We start from the raw sequence: 18,272 nt of genomic DNA, 5'->3' as shown, positions 1-18,272 counted from the left end.
TCCTTTTTTTGTAAGCACCATTTTTTATGTAAAATGTACCCATTTTTAATGTAAAATCTTTTTTTTTTTAATATAAAATGTACCGATTTTTGATATATAAAACATGCCCCCTTTTTTTATATAAAATGTATCAATTTTTTGTATGTAAAATGTATCCATATTTTTATATAAATGTACCAATTTTTTATATGTAAAATTTAGCCAAATTTTATTATATAAATGCACTCATATTTTATAAAAATAAAATAAAATCCCCTTTTTTTTTTTTTTTTTTATAATCTAGAATGGACCCATAAGCAATTTTTTTTTTTTTTAATAACAAAACCCATAAGCAATTTTGAATAATTAAATTGGTAGTGTAAATGAAAGAAAAAAAACGGTTGAGTCATTATTGGTATTATTGCATCTCTTCTATTATTATGTCATTTATGTGGTAGGAGAGGGACTTTAATTAAAAAATTAAAATGCATAAGGTTTTAGTTTATAACCAAATACTGAAACTAAACTATCCCTTAATACTTCTTAGTGCACTATAGATACGAAAAATAAAACCACTTAATTAATTAGGATAATGTATCTTTGGTACCACACAAGATTTTCAGTCAACTGATTTGCTTTCCTATTTATACTAAGATTAGGATTCCTTAGCGTTTAATGTTTCTCCACACATTAATTTTAATAATTATACTAAGATTAGGATTCCTTAGCGTTTAATGTTTCTCCACACATTAATTTTAATAATTTGAGGTGCACGTTAATATTATTATTTTTTTATCTCATATGATAACCGACCACATTCAATAATCAAGCTCGAAAGATATTTAACATAGTCAATTTGGATATCAAAAAAGGAAAACTAATAAAAAAAAAACTTCAAAATTTTGCATTTTAACTAAAACCCTCTTAATAATTTTATTTAATGATAAGGACTAGAGAATTAAATTAAAAAAAAAAAAAATTGGCCTAGCGCCTCCCACCAATACACCCCCTCCCCCGCCCCCCCCCCCCCCCACCCCAAAAAAACCAAACCAAAAACTTTTCCTCTGTTGTAAAATCGACGCTATATGTGCAGTGAAACATAAAGTAAATAAGACACAATATTTACGAGGTTCAGCAAGTGTGCCTACATCCTCGGGGTTACAGTAGTACTTTCTTTCATTATGTGAAATAATATAAGTACAAAGATAACTCTCACTATTTTTTTTCTTTTCTCTAGCCCAGCTCACTGATATTTTATTATGTATCTCTCTTCTTTTCTTTCACCCTTACTTTCTTCCTCCATATGCTCTCATTTTATAGGCAAAAGATTATTGTAGCAACATTATTTGCTTTACAAACTTTCTTCATATGAATGATAACCCATCTGATTTTTCTTTGGATGAATAGTAACAAACTATTCATGTGGGCCATCCACATATTACATTACAACACTCTTCCTTGGATGACCATATGTCAATACATTACAATACTCTTCCTTGGATGACCATATGTCAATTTCGGTTGCCTCGTTAAAATCTTGATCTGTTTTGGACCCCCTTGATAAGTATCTCCCCCTGATTTCAAATTCTTCAATCTGGTTGATTACTAAGTTGATGTAAGCCGATACCATGCATGACAGTTGGAGTGTTAGCTTCTGAAGGTGGTTCACAAGCTCTCCAAATTTTAAATGGCCCCAAGTATTAGCCAAATACATTCATGACTAGCTTCATGGAGATGTGTTTATGAGAGATATGAAGATCCAGCAATGAATCCTTACTTCCTTGATCATTGCAGAGTCAATCTATGTCCATATGTAAGTACAAATCCTTTATGAGAGAGATTTGTATGCAGGCTATAAAGGTATTTAAATTTTGTTTGCCCAATAAGACCGTGGCTATTAGTAAGTTCTCTGGAATAGAACAAGCACATATCTATAATTTATTGGAGATATCTATAAATAAACTTTATTTCATTGCAATACCCATTTGTTGGTATTATGTTCCACATGAAGTGTAACACCTGATTCAATGTATTGTGCTAAATACAGTAAGGTACATACTTCACTAAAATATGGTACTCCTAGACCAAATATCAATTCATCATTTCCCTCATGAGGATGAATGATTTTTCTTAGTGTCTAAATATTAATTAACTAGTTGAGTGTTCAACTCATGATCTTCAATCCATATGGTTCTTTAATACCATAAACATTTTGGATAGCATTGGTGTTGGCATATTGTTTGATCTGTAGCTCGAGACAATATTCCTTTCAACATTTTACAACCTTTCTAGACTCTTCAAGAGTTCCAATTTAATATTAACAACTCTTGCAAGAGATTTAGTATGTTGCAACAACATTATAATGATAACACTCACTAAGGCAATTTATTCCATCCATTGGTATTGAGTACATAATTTATGCTTTATCCGTACAAGGCTTACTTCAAGCAATTTGAATTCTTCAAGGATTTTTTACACTTCATGACACATTACCCTTTTAGAACTCATACAGAGCAATTTGCTCATGTATACGTGAAGGAATTTACTTATGGAGATATGCTTTGGGCATATATATACTTCTCCACTTAAATGATCAAGCTTTACAATGGGAGATCATGTTTACAATTTCAGGTTTCAATTGGAAATCTTCTGTCATATCATGTGAGTGTATTTCATTGTATTACAAATGTCTATATGTAACCTTCTGGGTTCAACATCATTTGGCTATTTGTACTAGAGGTCCATTTTTCCACGTTCATAATCAATTGTAATGGAATTGCCCTTCTCCATTTTTGGCCAATTTTTTTTCTTTTTGTCGACGAACAAAAGAACATGGCTCAATATCAACACAGCTCATTGATGAATTTAGTAGCTACTGTAAAACCAAAATTAACATTGTTAATCATCAATTTGTGATCCCATAATTCTCATGTGCATGCGCATGCATATTTATTAGTATTTCATCACTTTGGATATCTTTGCCTCTTCATGGGCTTTACATTGTCTCTTCTAGGATAGTCATCTCTTATTAGATGAATTGTTTGAGAATTTGGATCATAACTTCCTCTAGAGCGTTGTAGAGCTTGGATTTTTGATCTCCACTTATGGGGAATTGAATCATTGAAATCTACACATCGATCATGCTTTAGGCACGAAATATATTAAAATTGCCGTGTCCATAGATCTTCCATTGTGGAACTTGAATCCATGCGACGACTGTTATGCTTCCGGTATGCAACAGGCCAGTAGTGCCAAGTCTATGTATAGTCTGACTGAGACTTCAATCCATGCAACATCTTTGTAACTTGTAACCAATTAGTAATTTTCATTACCTTTTTGTACATCACGTGAATTATATAAACTGGTAGTGTTTGTTAGGGGCTGTGAACAGGATTCCCATCATTGAACTTTGGTCTTCCATTCACTTAGTTAGCCACTAATTTTCTCCTTTTGGACTTCTATTGCCTCATCGTTGATCATTCTGCTTTAGTCTCTTGCCCAGCAGAAGTGGTGTGCAACCTTTGCCCTTGGATGGTCCATCACTTCTCAGTGACTCGTCCATGCTTAGCAACTTCGGTGTAAAGAGTCAACAACGTACCAATTATTCTGCTGTGTTGGTGACTTGAGATCTAGCTCCAACAATAGTTGAAGATGACTACTCAAAAGCAATGCAAGGTAAGCAATCAGGAAAGGTTCTAGGCAGTCGGTTCCTGACCGAAAGTTTGATTTCAGGTTTCGACTGATTGCTTTCTTACTCTTTGCCTTGTAGGTAAGAGTAAGGGCGAAGGAAAAGACAGGGAAAAAGTATGATATAAGATACTCTTGCTCTTGACCCTAATGATATGAAATACTTTTGCTCTTGAAGAAAGACAGTAAAAGGTTTTGATGCTGATGTAAAGCTTCTCAATCAAAAATATTTCTTGCTAAGAAAATGAGTTTGGCATTTTGAGAGACTTGGTTGAAGAGGTATTTTCATAGAGAATGAAGACTGAAAATGTTGAGAGGTTTGGTTACAGATGCATTCTCAACAAGGAAAATGAGCTAGGCGTTTTGAAGGTGTGCCTTGCCATGGAGTATAGGGATTTCCCCAATAGCAGGTGGTGGTGTGAATGTGGCCTTGTCACACAAGCTTGTCGGCAACAGCGGTGTTGTTGAATAGTGAACTTTATACGTGTTAACTTTGCCAGAGTTGTCCTTGATATCTAGAAAGCTGAAATTGCATTTGAGAAAATGTTGACGAACTTTATGCAAGAAAATCCAACTTTTGAAATTTGGAGAGCAATGTCTTGATTTTTGAACAAGTGGTTGTGTTGCCTCTCCTTTTATAGAGGTATCAATTGTACTTGGAATTTATTCTCAAAATTGACATTATTCTAGTCTAATCAAGGAACTTGGGGTCCTTGTTATACTCTCATAACAAAATGTAGTACACTAAATAAATTAAAGCAATAAGCGGTAATTCCAGCCATGGTAAATAAATTGATTTTAAGTAAATAAAGCTTGTGACAAGGGCTTTGATTCAGCACCATTCACATAAATATCAAAGCTTAAAGCAAAGGGTAATAACTCCACTCACTGTAAATAAATTGCTTTAAATAAATAAAACCTGTGTTAGATGTTTAAACCAACACTATACACATAAATATACTAAAACAGAAAAGGCAATGATTAAGTCCCTAGCCTTTGCTTTTTTTTTTTTTTTTATTCTTTTCATATGGTGCAATCTGCAATGCACCATTTCTAAAGTCTAGCCCCATTTTCCCTTTTTATTCTTTCATACGTGAATGATTGATCATTCACTTTTTTCGTTCTTTTTTTGTGCACAACTAGAACCACACCTCTCCCATTGGTTCCTATTTTTTTATTCTATTTATTTATATAGGTATGGTAATGGGCTTTAAGCCCTTTGGTCAGCAAGGATAATCCCAAATAAAAAGAACCTTTGTCGTCATTGATCTCTTCACAAAAAAAGAATGGTGAGAATGATTCCGGAGTTGGACATTAGACGGGGAGTCACAAAATTGGGGACGACGAAGATGTTGGCATCTACCAAAGGATTGCAATGCCATAAAAAAAGGGCGGTCATAGGGGCAGGGCCGAGCAGCATAAAACTCAAAGCTAGAATTACCGCGAGTTCTCGAGATCCGTTGATGAGATTCTTCTGGATCTCTGGAAACCAGTTGTCTAGTACGAGTTTTCTCATCTCGTGATGACTACAGGTTGTTGTAAATTTCAATTCTCACTGAAATTCGGTGGGGCGCTTTTGGCGCGGTGGGAGAGATGAAAAATAGATGAAAAAATGGACATACCTAAGAATGATGTCATCTTGAACCATTGTTTTGGGTTTGGATAATGTGTAGCATTTTCCACTTAGGCAAGAGCTTCTCGTGCTGATAATGTGTTGTAAAATCGACGGTATGTGTGCAGTGGAATATAAAGTAAATAAGACACAATATTTACGAGGTTCGGCAGGTGTGCCTACGTCCTCAGGACAGCAATAATACTTTCTTTCATTATGTGAAATAATAAGTTTGTTTATAATGATGATAAAATACTAGATTAACTGATTTGGTATTGTATCAGGTATTGGATCAAAAGAAAACAATGAGTAGTATGAGATGAACTGTACGTAAACTTCTTGTTGGTTAGATATATGAGTCATTCCCGATGGTTGATGAGTTGTATTAAATTTCATGATGAGTTTCGAATCATAAAATTGTGTGGTGTTTTTTTTAGCGAGCATAACATCTTGATTACACTTGACATGCTTATCTTATGTCCGTTGATGATTTCTTTATAAATTCTCATTAAACAACTTTCAGAAAACGAATCCTTGTCGTTTTTAATCCATAATGGACGTAACTCGACAAGGCTCGGCTCAAACACTTAAATTGATGTCTCTTTCACTAGGTTGTATGAACTCTAGTAATGCCATTACACATGAACATTGAACTCTATTGGCTTGTTTTATATTATTTTTTCAAATAATAAACATGTTTAGATTACTTTTGACAAAACAAGTTTAAAATATTTTTATTAGTTATAAAAACAAACAATTTGAATTTTTTTTTTTTTTTTTAAAGAAGCATTTGTCGGGTACTCTTTTTAAGAAGTGCTTTTTCAAGGACTTCAGGTATTGTTTGGTATGCAGACGGGACGGGACAGAACGGAATGGGACGGGACGGGACGGGACAGGACGGGACGGAACGGAACGGAGCGGGAGCAAAGATGCCCTCGAATGGAAACAAGGAGGAAGAAGAAGGAGACGGAGAGGTTATAATTTTGTGTTCTACGGATGTGGAACGAGTCGTTCTAGGGGAGTGAGGTGGAACGAAAATTCACCCAAAACTCGTCCCGTGGAACAGCTCGTTCCACCCGTTTTAGGCACACCAAACGTAGGACGGAACGCCTTGTCCCACTCTGTTCCGTCCCGTCCCACGTACCAAACGGTACCTCAAGGAACGGTTCAAATACGCAGAGTACACGATAATTTTTTTTTCAAACTCAAAGACAAAGAATTTAGAAGTTTTAGTACTATAGTTTAGTGATATTCATCTTTATTTGTAAGCGAAATGTCTTATATTCGATTATCACGAGAGAAAAATTTGAACCATATTATTGCTAGCTTATTATTAGCCCACACCTCCACCATATTAGTAAAGCTAATATCATTTGTTAAAAGAAAAAAAGAAATTTACAAACTTAATGAAATCAAGGAGCCCAAGTCCGACATGATTAAAACCTAATGACCTAATCAAGAAGCCCAAACCAAAGCTTGAAAGAAGTCAGTACTTCCCGTCGTACAAAACACCAAGAAAGTGGTCGTACAAAACACCAAGTCAGTACGACTGACTTCCCGTCGTACAAAACACCAAGAAAGTGGTCGTACAAAACACCAAGTCAGTACTTCCTGTCGTACAAAACAACGGCGCTGCGCCCCATTTCTCGGGGAAAAAAAAGAGGGTAATCTTCTCCCCCCTTTCTGTAAATTCTGAATTTAATTGGCTGCTTTTGTATTAATATTTTTTTTGGGTAGCGTAGAATATAAAATATAAGTATAGGCTTTCTTCCAATATAAACTCTCCGGGCAAGAATAATATATTGATTCATATATAACTTCATACATAACTTTGCTGCTTGTTAGAAATTCCAATTAATGGAAAAGTTAATCTCTTTTAGTATTGTTTTGGATTTTCTGAGATTTTATTTAGTGAAAAACCCAAACTTTTCCGCAATGCTTCCTAACTTTCGCCTCAATTCAGCAGCTAATATAGTTGTGCATATGTAACCGCATTGGCATTTTAAAAGTATCAGTGCAGTTGAAGAAGAAATCATCAGTAAAAAGGAAAATAAAATCTACCCTATCACTAGATAATGATACTTTGAGACATCATTCATTTTTAGAACAACAACAAACAACAACAACAAAGCCTTATCTCACTAAGTCGATCGGCTGTATAATCCTAGAACGCTACTGTGTTTGATTTTGCGCCAAGTCTTCCATTAACTCAGTGCTTCATATCTTTCACTTTTCAAAAGGTAAGATGAAAATTTGTGTTTATTTTTTGTAAGTAAATTTGTGCAATCCTATATACCCCTTTCACTTTAGTTGCATGTGATTTGAGTTCTGGGTTATTAATGTTGAGTTACAAGGCTAAAATTTTTTCTTCATGTTTTCTTGTTATTAAGACAATCGATTGCAGTTTTAGTATGGGCTCTGTTATTGTTAATCGTAATCTGATAGTTATAATGCAAACTGAAGTAGTAGTTAGGCAGATGCCAGAATCTCTTAATCTCATTTTTCTTTGCCGTGCTGGATTGAAATGAACGAATACATCGGTGATGAAACAAACCATGCACAAGAACAAAAGGAACATGAAATAGAAGACCCTGAGCTGCTTAAGCTTATTTTACCGAATGCTGAAGATCTGCCTCTCATCCCTCCCTCTTCTGTTGAATCCAACTTCGTCTCTTATTTCGCTCCAGGTTCTTCCTAATGTGTTCATTTGATTTCATTTGATTTTTTAACATGAAAATAACACAACTATTTGTCTAATCCTAAACTATCTGTTTTTTTTGTCCTTCCAGATTTTATGAAGCCAAGACATGACCAGTACATTTATCGCCACGCCAATGGGTACAAACCCAAACCCTTTATTTCTGTTTCATATGTGTTTGTGAACTTTTCAACAGTGAAGTTGATTGTTTTTTGAATCGTAACTTTATATGCAAGATTGTGTGTGATTGGCTTGGCTCCAACACTTGTGGCTCTGAAGGAAGAAGGGGGTATCACGGCCATTGATTTCAATGTTGGGAAATCTGATCGGAGTGGGATAAAGGTTACTGGAAAGCGCAAGAAGGTATCTCTCCTTCTAATCCCAAAGAGGGAAATTAAACACACACACACACACACAGAGACACACGCGCACACATATTTAATACACCACACACACATATTTAGCACGCCATAGTGTCACTTCTTATATAGTAGTTTTCTAATGAAAATTGTTTTTATGCAGAATGCACAACACTTGGAATCCAACTCAGCCTTGTGTAAAGTTTGCACCAATGATGCTACTTATATTGTGAGGTAGAAACCTTTTTTCGTCTATATTTTCTTAGTCTTTAAATTTTCATGATTTTCCATTCAACTCCTTTGATGTATGAGGTTTGAATTTGTAGTCTTTTGACCGGTGTTGCGTAAAAGGTTCACTATTGGAAGTGAATGGTAGATTAACCAAGCAGCCAGATTTGCTTAATTCAGCAGTAAGAATCAGTTAATACCCTTTCCTTGGCAGTTGCAGATTTTTTACTGTGTCTGGAGTCACTATTGTCAAATGGAATCAACTTAGGTAGGGGTTAAGCATATATCTTTTTCTATTTGGCGTCTTTAACTGTGACATGTATATTTCCATATATTTGTATCCGGAAAAAGGTCGCTTAGTGTCTAGAAGCTAGCTAATGTGCTTGGTCAGGTAAATAACGCTGAGAGGAGAGAGAGAGACAGGTGGGGGGTTAGGATCCCTTTGAAAGTGAAATACCATGAAGATATTTTGCGTTTGAACATACCTTGGGTTGCTTTTGTTTGATCTGGGTCAGCGCATGCTACTTCTACTGGTAGAATGCATCGTTTGGTCAGTTATCTAAGAGTTCATACGGAAGGTATCTGAAGGTTTTGAGATGATCAGTTGTATTGGGATTGTTTCTGAACCCTATGATTGATTAAGAACTGCATTGATGGTAGTGGTGATGTATGTAGGCTTAGAATTCCTAGGTAACTTGAACTTGTGGAATTGAAAAGATAGTGCAAGCTTCTTCCCTTATACATGCTTGATTTTTACATCTAAAGATACCCTCAGGGCATCACACCATTGTATTTATTGTTTTGCATTTTCTTTTTTACACACAGCGTCATTTTTTACAGTCCTTTATACTACTGCTGCGATTTGTAGCCTGGTTGCTCATTCTTCATTCTTATTCCTCCCATTCCAGGCAGATAGAGAAGGATATATTGCCATTATCATGCCAAAGCCAGCAGATTGGCTCAAAGTCAAGGATTCGCTGTTAAGCCATGAAGATTACAAAAAGTTGAGGGAAGTTTCTTGACTCGTTCTGAAGTTTGCAAATTGCGCACTTTCATCACTGATCCTGGATGAAAAAGAGAAAACATTGAAATCTGCCGTCTCATCATGGTGCACACGAGATTACCCATCACTTATTCCTTGCTTGCAAGTGACACAGCTTGATGTCTTATTGCTTTTGGCAGTTACAACGCATACAAGTGGTACATGTTCTCCCCTGCTTCTGTATCATGTATACCATCAAATTTGTATCATTTCAGAAAATATGATGGTTTTAATAAAGAAAATGCAGTACATTCTTTACATTGTTTGTAGCATTACATTCTTCTGATTGAACTGTATATTTGACGCTCGTAGTCAGGTAATTAGTTGATTCATTGCGACTAATCTGCTAAATTAAGGGCTGGTGTAGTTTATGCTCCATTTATGAAAGAATTGTTCTAGTTGTACTGCAACACACCAATCCATTTTTTAATTTGTTCTGCCTTTTTTAGGTAATGGTTATTGACTTTTCAACAGATCTCTTGTCAATTTTCTGCATACGAAATGGAGAATACTAAAACTCAAAAGGAGAACAATTACGATGACAGCGAAACATTAATTTCATATCAATTATTAAACAAAAATAAAAATTCATATGAAATTCTAAAAGCACACATTTGTTTTTCTTTATTAAGGCTTAAAATGAAATGCTAATGACAGATTGAGATTTCACTGCCCTTGCCGTTACTTAAACAACATACTAAGAACAATAACAGAAGAAACCGCACAATAAAATTATCAAATTTCTACTTTTAATATTTGATGTAACCGGCCGAAGTATTCACGTCCTTTATAAGAGTCCCAAGCACTGGTGCCAACAAACACTTAGAGGAATCTTCCCTGTAAAAGAACCCTAAGCACTTACAGTCCTTGTCACACTTGGCCCTGCACTCTCCGACCTTCATTGGACCATCTCCACCATCCAAATAAGGACTCAGAAAGTGCTCAACATCCGCAACCTTGTAGTAGTTCGCTTTTGCCCCACTCTTACACTGTCCCAACTTTGGGGCTGCACAGCCCTTGCTCCAACCCAGAAGCCCTTTCGGGCTGGGGCACCCCACACACATACCCCTACTACAGTACCCATATGAACCACATTTAGATGGCAATGCACATTCTCTAATGAAATAGCTCGAAAAGAATGCGAAGCTCTCTTCCCAGTTCATGCTGTTCACTTTGTCATAATAAGTATAGGCCTTGAGATTGCCATCGGACCCGAGTCTTAGAAATGAGTACGTAGCATTGTAGTTGAGCTTGTTAAGGTTGATCTGTGTTGCGCTGCCAATGGGACGAACTTGTAGGAGGCGCCTCTTGCTTTGTGGTGGTGGTGGTGGAGCACTAATGTCCTGGTTTACATTGAACACAAGCTCGTAAGCAATGGCATCTTCGAAACCATTCGTAGTCTGACAATCAAAGGTTACAGTGCTTCCATAGTCAGTTCCTGTCCACCCGCCATATATAAGACGCTGGCCAGCGTTGTTCAAGTACATAGCGAAACCGGTCTTGTCAAGAACCATACTGTATGACCCATCAGAGCTATCAGTATCAGATTTGCGACTAACAAGCTTGTTACGACCATTTGTTCTGATTGATTGCCCCACTAGAAGAGTATCGGTAGGGTAATCAAAGCTCTGCCATATGAATCTTCCATTCTTGTCATGGAGGACCAAGTTACCGTTTTCAAGTAACTTGATGCCCGTAACACCTTTGTTGGCTGTGTTTGTTTGCCAAACAACAGTCCCATCTGCTTCTCCGAGGACTAAGTTTCCTTCTTTGCCAAAAGAGAGAGTGGCTTTCTCGTGAACCGGGTGATTCCGGTTTGCATCCCAGACCCACCGTACTTCATCATTGGGAACACCGGCTCTGATGGCGAATATGTAAGAATCTGGGGTGGTGTTGTAGAAGCATAACCCGAAAGGATTTGTATAGAAAGTATGGGAATTTGTTTGGATCACGCGGTAGGTAGCATGATATTCAATGTTTCCGTCTCCTAATTTGCCTTGGTTGATGAATTTGAAGGTTTGGTTTGCAGGGACTTGGGCTTGAATGGGAATGGCAAACTGGAAGGCAATGAGGAAGAAGAGTAGGAGAACAGCTGAATGTAAAGTTTTAGTTGCCATTTAGTGATATTTGCTACTCGTTCTTGTGGAGGATTATATATAGGCAATTCTAGTGTGAATATCTCAATAAGGCTGGGATCACCAAATTTAATCGTTAAATAAAACGTTGCCACATCATTTAAAGTGGGCAGTGATTTTCAAACTCCTGTTTTCTCTTATTGCATTGCACTCCTTGTTTTCGTCTCTTGATTCTCGCATGATTTATTCAATGTAAACGCTAGATGAAAGAGAGTGAGAAAAGAGAAGTGCGAAAATAACTTGTACGAAACGATGCTTCTGGATGCTCTAAATGTGTAGGGTACACACCTTTAGGGAGAGAAGGTAATTGAAGGACCATCTTATCCACTAGTAATAAGTTGTATATTTTGTTTGCTCAGTCAAACGAACTAGATGTATCTTGGTGTTGCACACTCCAATCTTTGTCTATTGCCTTAGCCCTTTCCCACGGTTGTTTCTTTCGGAGAGACTTTCATGAAACGGGTGTAGCTTTAACACCTTCTCTCTATATCTCTTCATTTGACTTATCAACGTGAACTGAAAGAGAATACAAGCGAACATTCAACAATTTGAAAGAAAAGTCTTTCCAAGAGTCCCTAAATTTGCAGTTGAAGTTTCCACGCCTACTCTCGACCTCTGAAAAGTCTATGGTAATGACCCGACCACACTTTACTCTTCTAGCTACCACATTAATCTTCCGGGCAGAGAGTTGGTGCACTGCACAGCTAGCAAGCCACGAATGAATGCTAGTTCAATCGAATGTGAGAAAAGAAGAGTGCGAAAATAACTTGAACAAATCAATGCCTTCTTGGATGCTCTAAATGTTTAGGGTATATACCTAATAGATGACAATTCAATAAAGGACAGCTGGGGAGACAACTTAAAGATACAGGACCATCTTATCCACTAGAAACAAGGGGTATACAAGCGAACAGTTTAAAATTTGAAAGAAAAGCCTTTCCAAGAGTTCACAGAATTTGAAGTTGAAGTTTCCACGCCAACTCTCGACCTCTGAAAAGTCCAGAGTCATTACCCGACCACACTTAGCCACCACAGTAATCTTCTCAGCGGAGAGTTGGTGCTGCCCAGCTAGCAAGCCATGAATGAATGCTGGTAGCTGGAGAACATGGTCTCATACCAAGTTGTGCTGACGTCCGATTAAGCTTATCTCTTGAATTGGAGATAGTTAAACAGCATTGTACGATTAAAATCGAAATCAAAATTGTCAATGACTAAAGTAGCCCTCATAGTTCAATATAAATAATTGCTTGCTCCCAAATACTTTACAGCATAAACCACCCAAACATGTCTTCCCCTTCACTAACCGTGTCACTGCCCTCCATAGTCATTATCTCACTCTTTGCCTTCATTGCTCAAGCCCAAGTTCCAGCAAATGAAACTTTCAAGTTTGTAAACGAAGGCGAATATTGGCCTAATATTGTAGAATATGATGCAAGCTATCGCATGCTTGATCTCTTTGCCTCCCCCTTCCAATTCGCTTTCTACAACACCACCCCAGATGCCTTCACTCTTGCCCTACGCATGGGTTTGAGGAGGTCGGAGTCGGGGTTTTATTGGGTTTGGGAGGCCAATCGGGGAAAACCGGTCGGCCAAAATGCCACCTTCGCATTTGGGACTGATGGCAACCTGGTCTTGGCCGATGCCGATGGCCAAGTGGCTTGGCAAAGCAACACCGCCAACAAAGGTGTGGTAGGCTTCAAGTTGCTTTCAACTGGCAATATTGTACTTTATGACCCAAAGGGTAACTTTGTTTGGCAAAGTTTTCACCACCCATCAGACACTTTGTTAGTGGGTCAATCTCTGCGTGCCGGGGGAGTAAGCAAGCTTGTGAGTCGGGCCTCGGAGGTAGAAAACAAAGACGGGTCTTATAGCTTGGTGATGGAGCCGAAAGGTTTGTCTTTGTACTATAAGAGCAAGAGCTCACCAAGACCATTACTCTACTTCACATCCTCCAAATGGATCAATGTTCAAAAGGGCTCACTGAACCATGTGACACTGAAAGCTTCGCCGGACACTCAAGAGGGCTTTGCTTACGACTTGAGCTTGGACTACGTTGAGGGAAACTCCACCACCGGTGGAAATGTCCTTCTTGCTAGACCCAAATACAATAGCACATCAACATTCCTTAGGCTGGAAATTAATGGAAATTTGAGGCTTCACACTTACTATAGGATACTGCGTTACGGTGCATGGGAGGTGACCTTCAGTCTTTTCGATAAAACTTCAAAATGGGAAGGCGAGTGCCAATTGCCGGAGCGATGCGGGAAGTTCGGCATTTGTGAGGACAGCCAATGTGTTGCTTGCCCATCTTCTAAGGGACTATTGGGTTGGAGCGAGACTTGTGAGCCTGAGAAGCTAACTTCTTGTGATCCAAAGAGCTTCCACTACTACAAAGTTGAAGGGGTTGATCATTTCTTGAGCAAGTACACAAAGGGAGACTCAATCAAGGAGAGTGATTGTGCTAAGAAGTGTACATTGGATTGTAAATGTTTGGGCTACTTCTACAACCAAGATACATCAAAGTGTTGGATTGCTTATGATTTGAAAACCCTAACCAAAGTTGCTAATTCCACTCATGTGGGTTACATCAAAGCACCTAAACACTAGATGATAAAGCCACAGAGAGAAAGTAGAATGTGAAATGGCAATCTAGTGGTATTTTTTTGTGTATTTTCTTCCATGTTGATTATAATTTGGTGAAATGGACAACTTAAATGTCATTTGTAATGCATGTCAGCAGAAATAATACTTATTTTGAAAATAATCTTGGATTTTGGAAGTTGGTTGTTTATTTGTTTCAAGGGTGATGGTACAAATGCTTTTCATCTTAATTATCAGGTTGGAATATAGTGGCTGTTTTGTTGAGTATGATTCTCTTTCCTCCGAATCTCTCTCCTCTTATTTGAATGGTCACGATTAAGCTATATTAATGATTTGTGTTGACTTTTTTATAGAAAGAAAAAAAAACAAATAGGAAAGTGAAAAAGGAAGAGAGGGAAGGAGAGTAAATTTGGCGAGGAGATAATCCTACTCTCTTTTTATTTTTATTTTTTCATGAAAGTCATGACAATACACCATTTTAGGATCTTCTTCTATCTTAAACGGAGTTGAAAATTTGCTTTCTCTAGAAACAATGTCTAAAAACGAAGGGAAATAGATAAACATGACCCATTTTCTTAATTTTGGGACCAAAATAGAACAAATCACTCATGCACAAGTCATGCACACCATGCACAAAATCAAAATAACGAAAATAGCCACATATAAATTGTATACTTACAGGTGATGACGTCATTTTTCTGATTGGAAGAGAGAGTTGTCAGTTCTGGGTTTTATGGTTGAGCTCAGATCTGTGAGCATATCATGTGCATGTTGTGTACATATAGTGGCACAAGTATATATAAATGTTTAATCGCATGTTGTGAGCATACCATTTGCATCGCAGATATCTTAAACATAATTTTGATCATCAAAATTTAATCCAAATCATAAATTTGCCCATAACTACAATAGCCCTCATAGACTCATAGTCAAATATATATAAATGTTTGATTCCAAGGCTTTAGAGCATAAACCACCCAAAAATGTCGTCCCCTCAACTAACCATGTCACTACCCTCCATAGTCATTTTCTCACTCTTTTTCTTTTCCGATTACGGGGCTGTGTTTGGTGAGATCTCCAGCATGGAATGATGGTTTGTGGTCTGCGGTACTTCAATGGCGGCAGATGAAGCTGGTTCTTTTAGGGTTTTTATTGTTTTTCTGTTTTGGGCTCCTCTTGGGTTCGCTTTTTTAAAAATTGTCTTGAGGGTTCATTTTTTGTTTTGTGCTTTAAAATGTATTTGGGCCCATTACTAGAAAATATTATTTTACCGACAAATATAAAACTGACAAAATAAATTTTTGTTAGCACAAAAGTTTTTCCCCGACGAAGATTTTAAGGAAGTTTTAACGAAATATTTCTGGTACTGCTCACTTTTAACAAAAAATAATATTTTTAACTTTTCCTAGTACTATTCATTACACCTTTATTTGTCATTTTTCATTAAAACTAATTTTTTTTTTTAACTTTTTATTAATTTTCCTAAATTTTAATTTGAAGGCTCCAAACTTCTAGACCTACGCTGACCAAAATTTTGTTGGCAGACAACATTCAAGCCGACGAATAAACTAAAGGTCGGCGAAAACGTGCCGGTTCGACGTCAAGAGAGGGGCGCAAATTATTAATTCCTTCCCGCCCCTTTAGTTTTTTGTCTTTTCGATTCCCCCGCTTAATTTTTTCATCGAAAGAATTTTCCCCTTAAATCTAGATACAATGTTTGACAAACCCAATTATTTGTGGATAACCGTCCTCTTTTCTCTCTCTTTCTCTCACAAATAGCTAAGCCATATACATTTTGAATTTTAAATAGAGTGGATGGTTCACATTTAGGATTGTCAATATGAGCTACAGCTGCATGAAAGGATTTATAAGGTTTTGGTGGAATAACTGAAGATTCATCTGGGTAATTGATGACTAGTAACTTGAAATGATCTTCAAATTATACACATCAGAGATATTATTAATTGTAGACAGTACTTTTCTTAGTATATTGGCAATGTGTTTGTTGGCTAGGAAGCTGTGTCATATGTGATATAGGTATTAATCTTCCCTGTTGGGTATTTTGTTACAAGTTCTTTGCTCTCAAGTATGCTGCAGGTGCAGGATGGTTGTGATTGTGCAGGTGCTAGTGCTAGATGGTTGTGATTATGCAGGGCCAAGGTGTAAGATGTGTTGTGATGCTATATGGCAGCCAATTTTGAAGAATGACAGTAGGATAATTTTATTAGGAAAAAGGATTCTCTCCCCTTTTTTTTTTTCCTTCCCTTCCCTCCCCTCCTATTTGAACGGTCACGGTTAAGCCACATCAACATCTTATATTAATTTTTTATAGAAAGAGAAAAACAAAATAGAGAATGTGAGAGGAGGGAATGGAAGGGGATGGAAAGAGGAGGGAAGAGAATCCTAGTCCATAACTAAAAGGGACCAAATGCAAATACAATAATAAATTGATCTATCCCATACTAGGTGGTACTTAAAATTTCATATAACCCACTTTTAGTGGTTAGGTGCCTTGATGTAACGCACATAAAATTTCATATAACCCACTTTTAATTTCATATAACGCACATAAAATTTCATATAACCCACTTAAAATTTCATATAACCCACTTTTAGTGGTTAGGAACGTTGATGTGCTGTTGTATTTAGGCCTACCGAGATAAATGTTTCCACTTGAGGAAGAGTTGGCCACTCGATAACTCGATAATCTAGGGTTAGGTCGTAAGCATGACCCTCATCAGTTTCCAGGGCACCGTTTAGACTCACGAGGACCAGTGAGTCTTGAATAGTAATTCGTTGAGAAAATGAGAAGTAGAGTTGCGGTTTTGGAGAGTTGCTGCTTTTGTAGTACAAAGCCAACCCTTTGGGCTCCATCACCAAGCTGTAAGGTCCATCTTTGTTTTCTTTCTCGGATGCACGACTCACGAGCTTGCTTACTACCCCGGCTCGCAGAGATTGACCCACGAGCAAAGTGTATGCTGGGTAGTCAAAGCTTTGCCAAATAAACTTGCCCTTTAACTTTAAGTTGTGAAGGACCATGTTGCCATTTGGAAGCAACTTGAAGCGAACCACACCTTTGTTGGTGGTGTTGGTTTGCCAAGCCACATTTGTCCCAAATGTTAGGGTGGCATTTTCGCCGACTAGATTTCCCCTGTTGGCTTCCCAAACCCACCGAAAGAGCGACTCCGACCGCCTCAAACCCATGCCACTACTAGAAATTTCCACTTTGCCAACAAAATTAGTTTGTCGGTAAAAGTCAAAATTCGTCGGCAAAGAGCCTTTTTCAATGAAAAATTTTGTCGCTAAAAGCATGTCTCGCAAGATCTTTCTCGACGAATCTTTATATTTCGTCGGCTCATTTTTAAGGCAAAATTATAATTTCTAGTAGTGTGCGCAGAGCAAAAATGAAGGCATTTGGGGTGGTGTTGTAGAAAGCAAGTTGGAAGGGGTGGCAAAAGGATTAAGCATATAATAGCTTGCGTCATATTCTGTAATGAAAGGCCCAAATTCTCCTTCGTTGACGTACTTGAAATTTGATTTGCTGGAACTTGAGCTTGAGCAATGAATGCAAATAGTGAGAAAAGAAAGAAGGAGAGCAATGACATGGTGAAGGTTGGGAACTGCATTGTTTATGTTGTTGGGAACTGCATTGTTTATGTTGTAGAGCAATGACATGGTGGTCTATTAATTTATAGTAGTGTAAGAGGGCTAACCACAGTCATCGAACGAGAGTTTAAACTTTTACATAGATTTGAACTGAATATGAATTTGGATCTTGACAAGGATGGTCCAAAAATTCATCTAGTTGCTTTAGAGTCTTTTTTCTTTTTTGGACAACAGTTGCTTTAGAGTCTTTAAACGCCAAAATTGAATGAAACCCTACATTTCTGTATCAGTAGGGTACAATTCTTATACGTAGATAAACTTTCAT

General features: G+C 37.3%; 4 protein-coding genes across 9 annotated transcripts; 2 read left to right on the top strand and 2 right to left on the bottom strand.

The window, feature by feature from the left end:
- Positions 1-6,907: 6,907 nt before the first annotated feature.
- On the top strand, positions 6,908-9,863 carry LOC103932136 (protein Abitram-like). 6 transcript variants are annotated; one of them, XM_048586735.1, is made up of 7 exons: positions 6,908-6,942; positions 7,756-7,965; positions 8,068-8,116; positions 8,213-8,339; positions 8,499-8,569; positions 8,778-8,831; positions 9,472-9,863. In XM_048586735.1, the coding sequence occupies exons 2-7, from the start codon at positions 7,803-7,805 to the stop codon at positions 9,545-9,547; spliced, it is 540 nt and encodes a 179-aa protein (XP_048442692.1). In that variant the 5' UTR covers positions 6,908-6,942; positions 7,756-7,802; the 3' UTR covers positions 9,548-9,863. The 6 variants fall into 6 exon arrangements, 4 of the variants coding, with proteins under 4 accessions (XP_048442692.1, XP_018499456.2, XP_048442691.1 ...); XM_018643940.2 differs by lacking the exon at positions 6,908-6,942 and adding an exon at positions 6,949-7,518; XR_007259361.1 differs by lacking the exons at positions 6,908-6,942; positions 8,778-8,831 and adding an exon at positions 8,662-8,745 and having other exon boundaries at positions 6,949-7,965.
- Positions 9,864-10,203: 340 nt separating this feature from the next.
- On the bottom strand, positions 10,204-11,737 carry LOC103932145 (EP1-like glycoprotein 2). The gene has a single exon (XM_009341696.3). The coding sequence runs from the start codon at positions 11,720-11,722 to the stop codon at positions 10,355-10,357; it is 1,368 nt and encodes a 455-aa protein (XP_009339971.1). The 5' UTR covers positions 11,723-11,737; the 3' UTR covers positions 10,204-10,354.
- Positions 11,738-13,009: 1,272 nt separating this feature from the next.
- Positions 13,010-14,504, top strand: LOC103932156 (epidermis-specific secreted glycoprotein EP1-like). The gene has a single exon (XM_009341705.3). The coding sequence runs from the start codon at positions 13,025-13,027 to the stop codon at positions 14,345-14,347; it is 1,323 nt and encodes a 440-aa protein (XP_009339980.1). The 5' UTR covers positions 13,010-13,024; the 3' UTR covers positions 14,348-14,504.
- Positions 14,505-16,888: 2,384 nt separating this feature from the next.
- LOC103933209 (epidermis-specific secreted glycoprotein EP1-like) lies at positions 16,889-18,014 on the bottom strand. The gene has a single exon (XM_048586733.1). It carries the CDS (start codon positions 17,651-17,653, stop codon positions 16,961-16,963), a length of 693 nt encoding a protein of 230 aa, XP_048442690.1. The 5' UTR covers positions 17,654-18,014; the 3' UTR covers positions 16,889-16,960.
- Between the last annotated feature and the right edge of the window lie 258 nt (positions 18,015-18,272).

The sequence above is a fragment of a genome, unplaced genomic scaffold (assembly GCF_019419815.1).
Source record: "Pyrus x bretschneideri cultivar Hongxiangsu unplaced genomic scaffold, Pyrus_bretschneideri_v1 Contig25, whole genome shotgun sequence".
NCBI classification, from domain to species: Eukaryota; Viridiplantae; Streptophyta; class Magnoliopsida; order Rosales; family Rosaceae; genus Pyrus; species Pyrus x bretschneideri.
The sequence above is the reverse complement of the archived record's forward strand: the minus strand, read 5'-3'. Positions and strand labels throughout refer to the sequence as shown.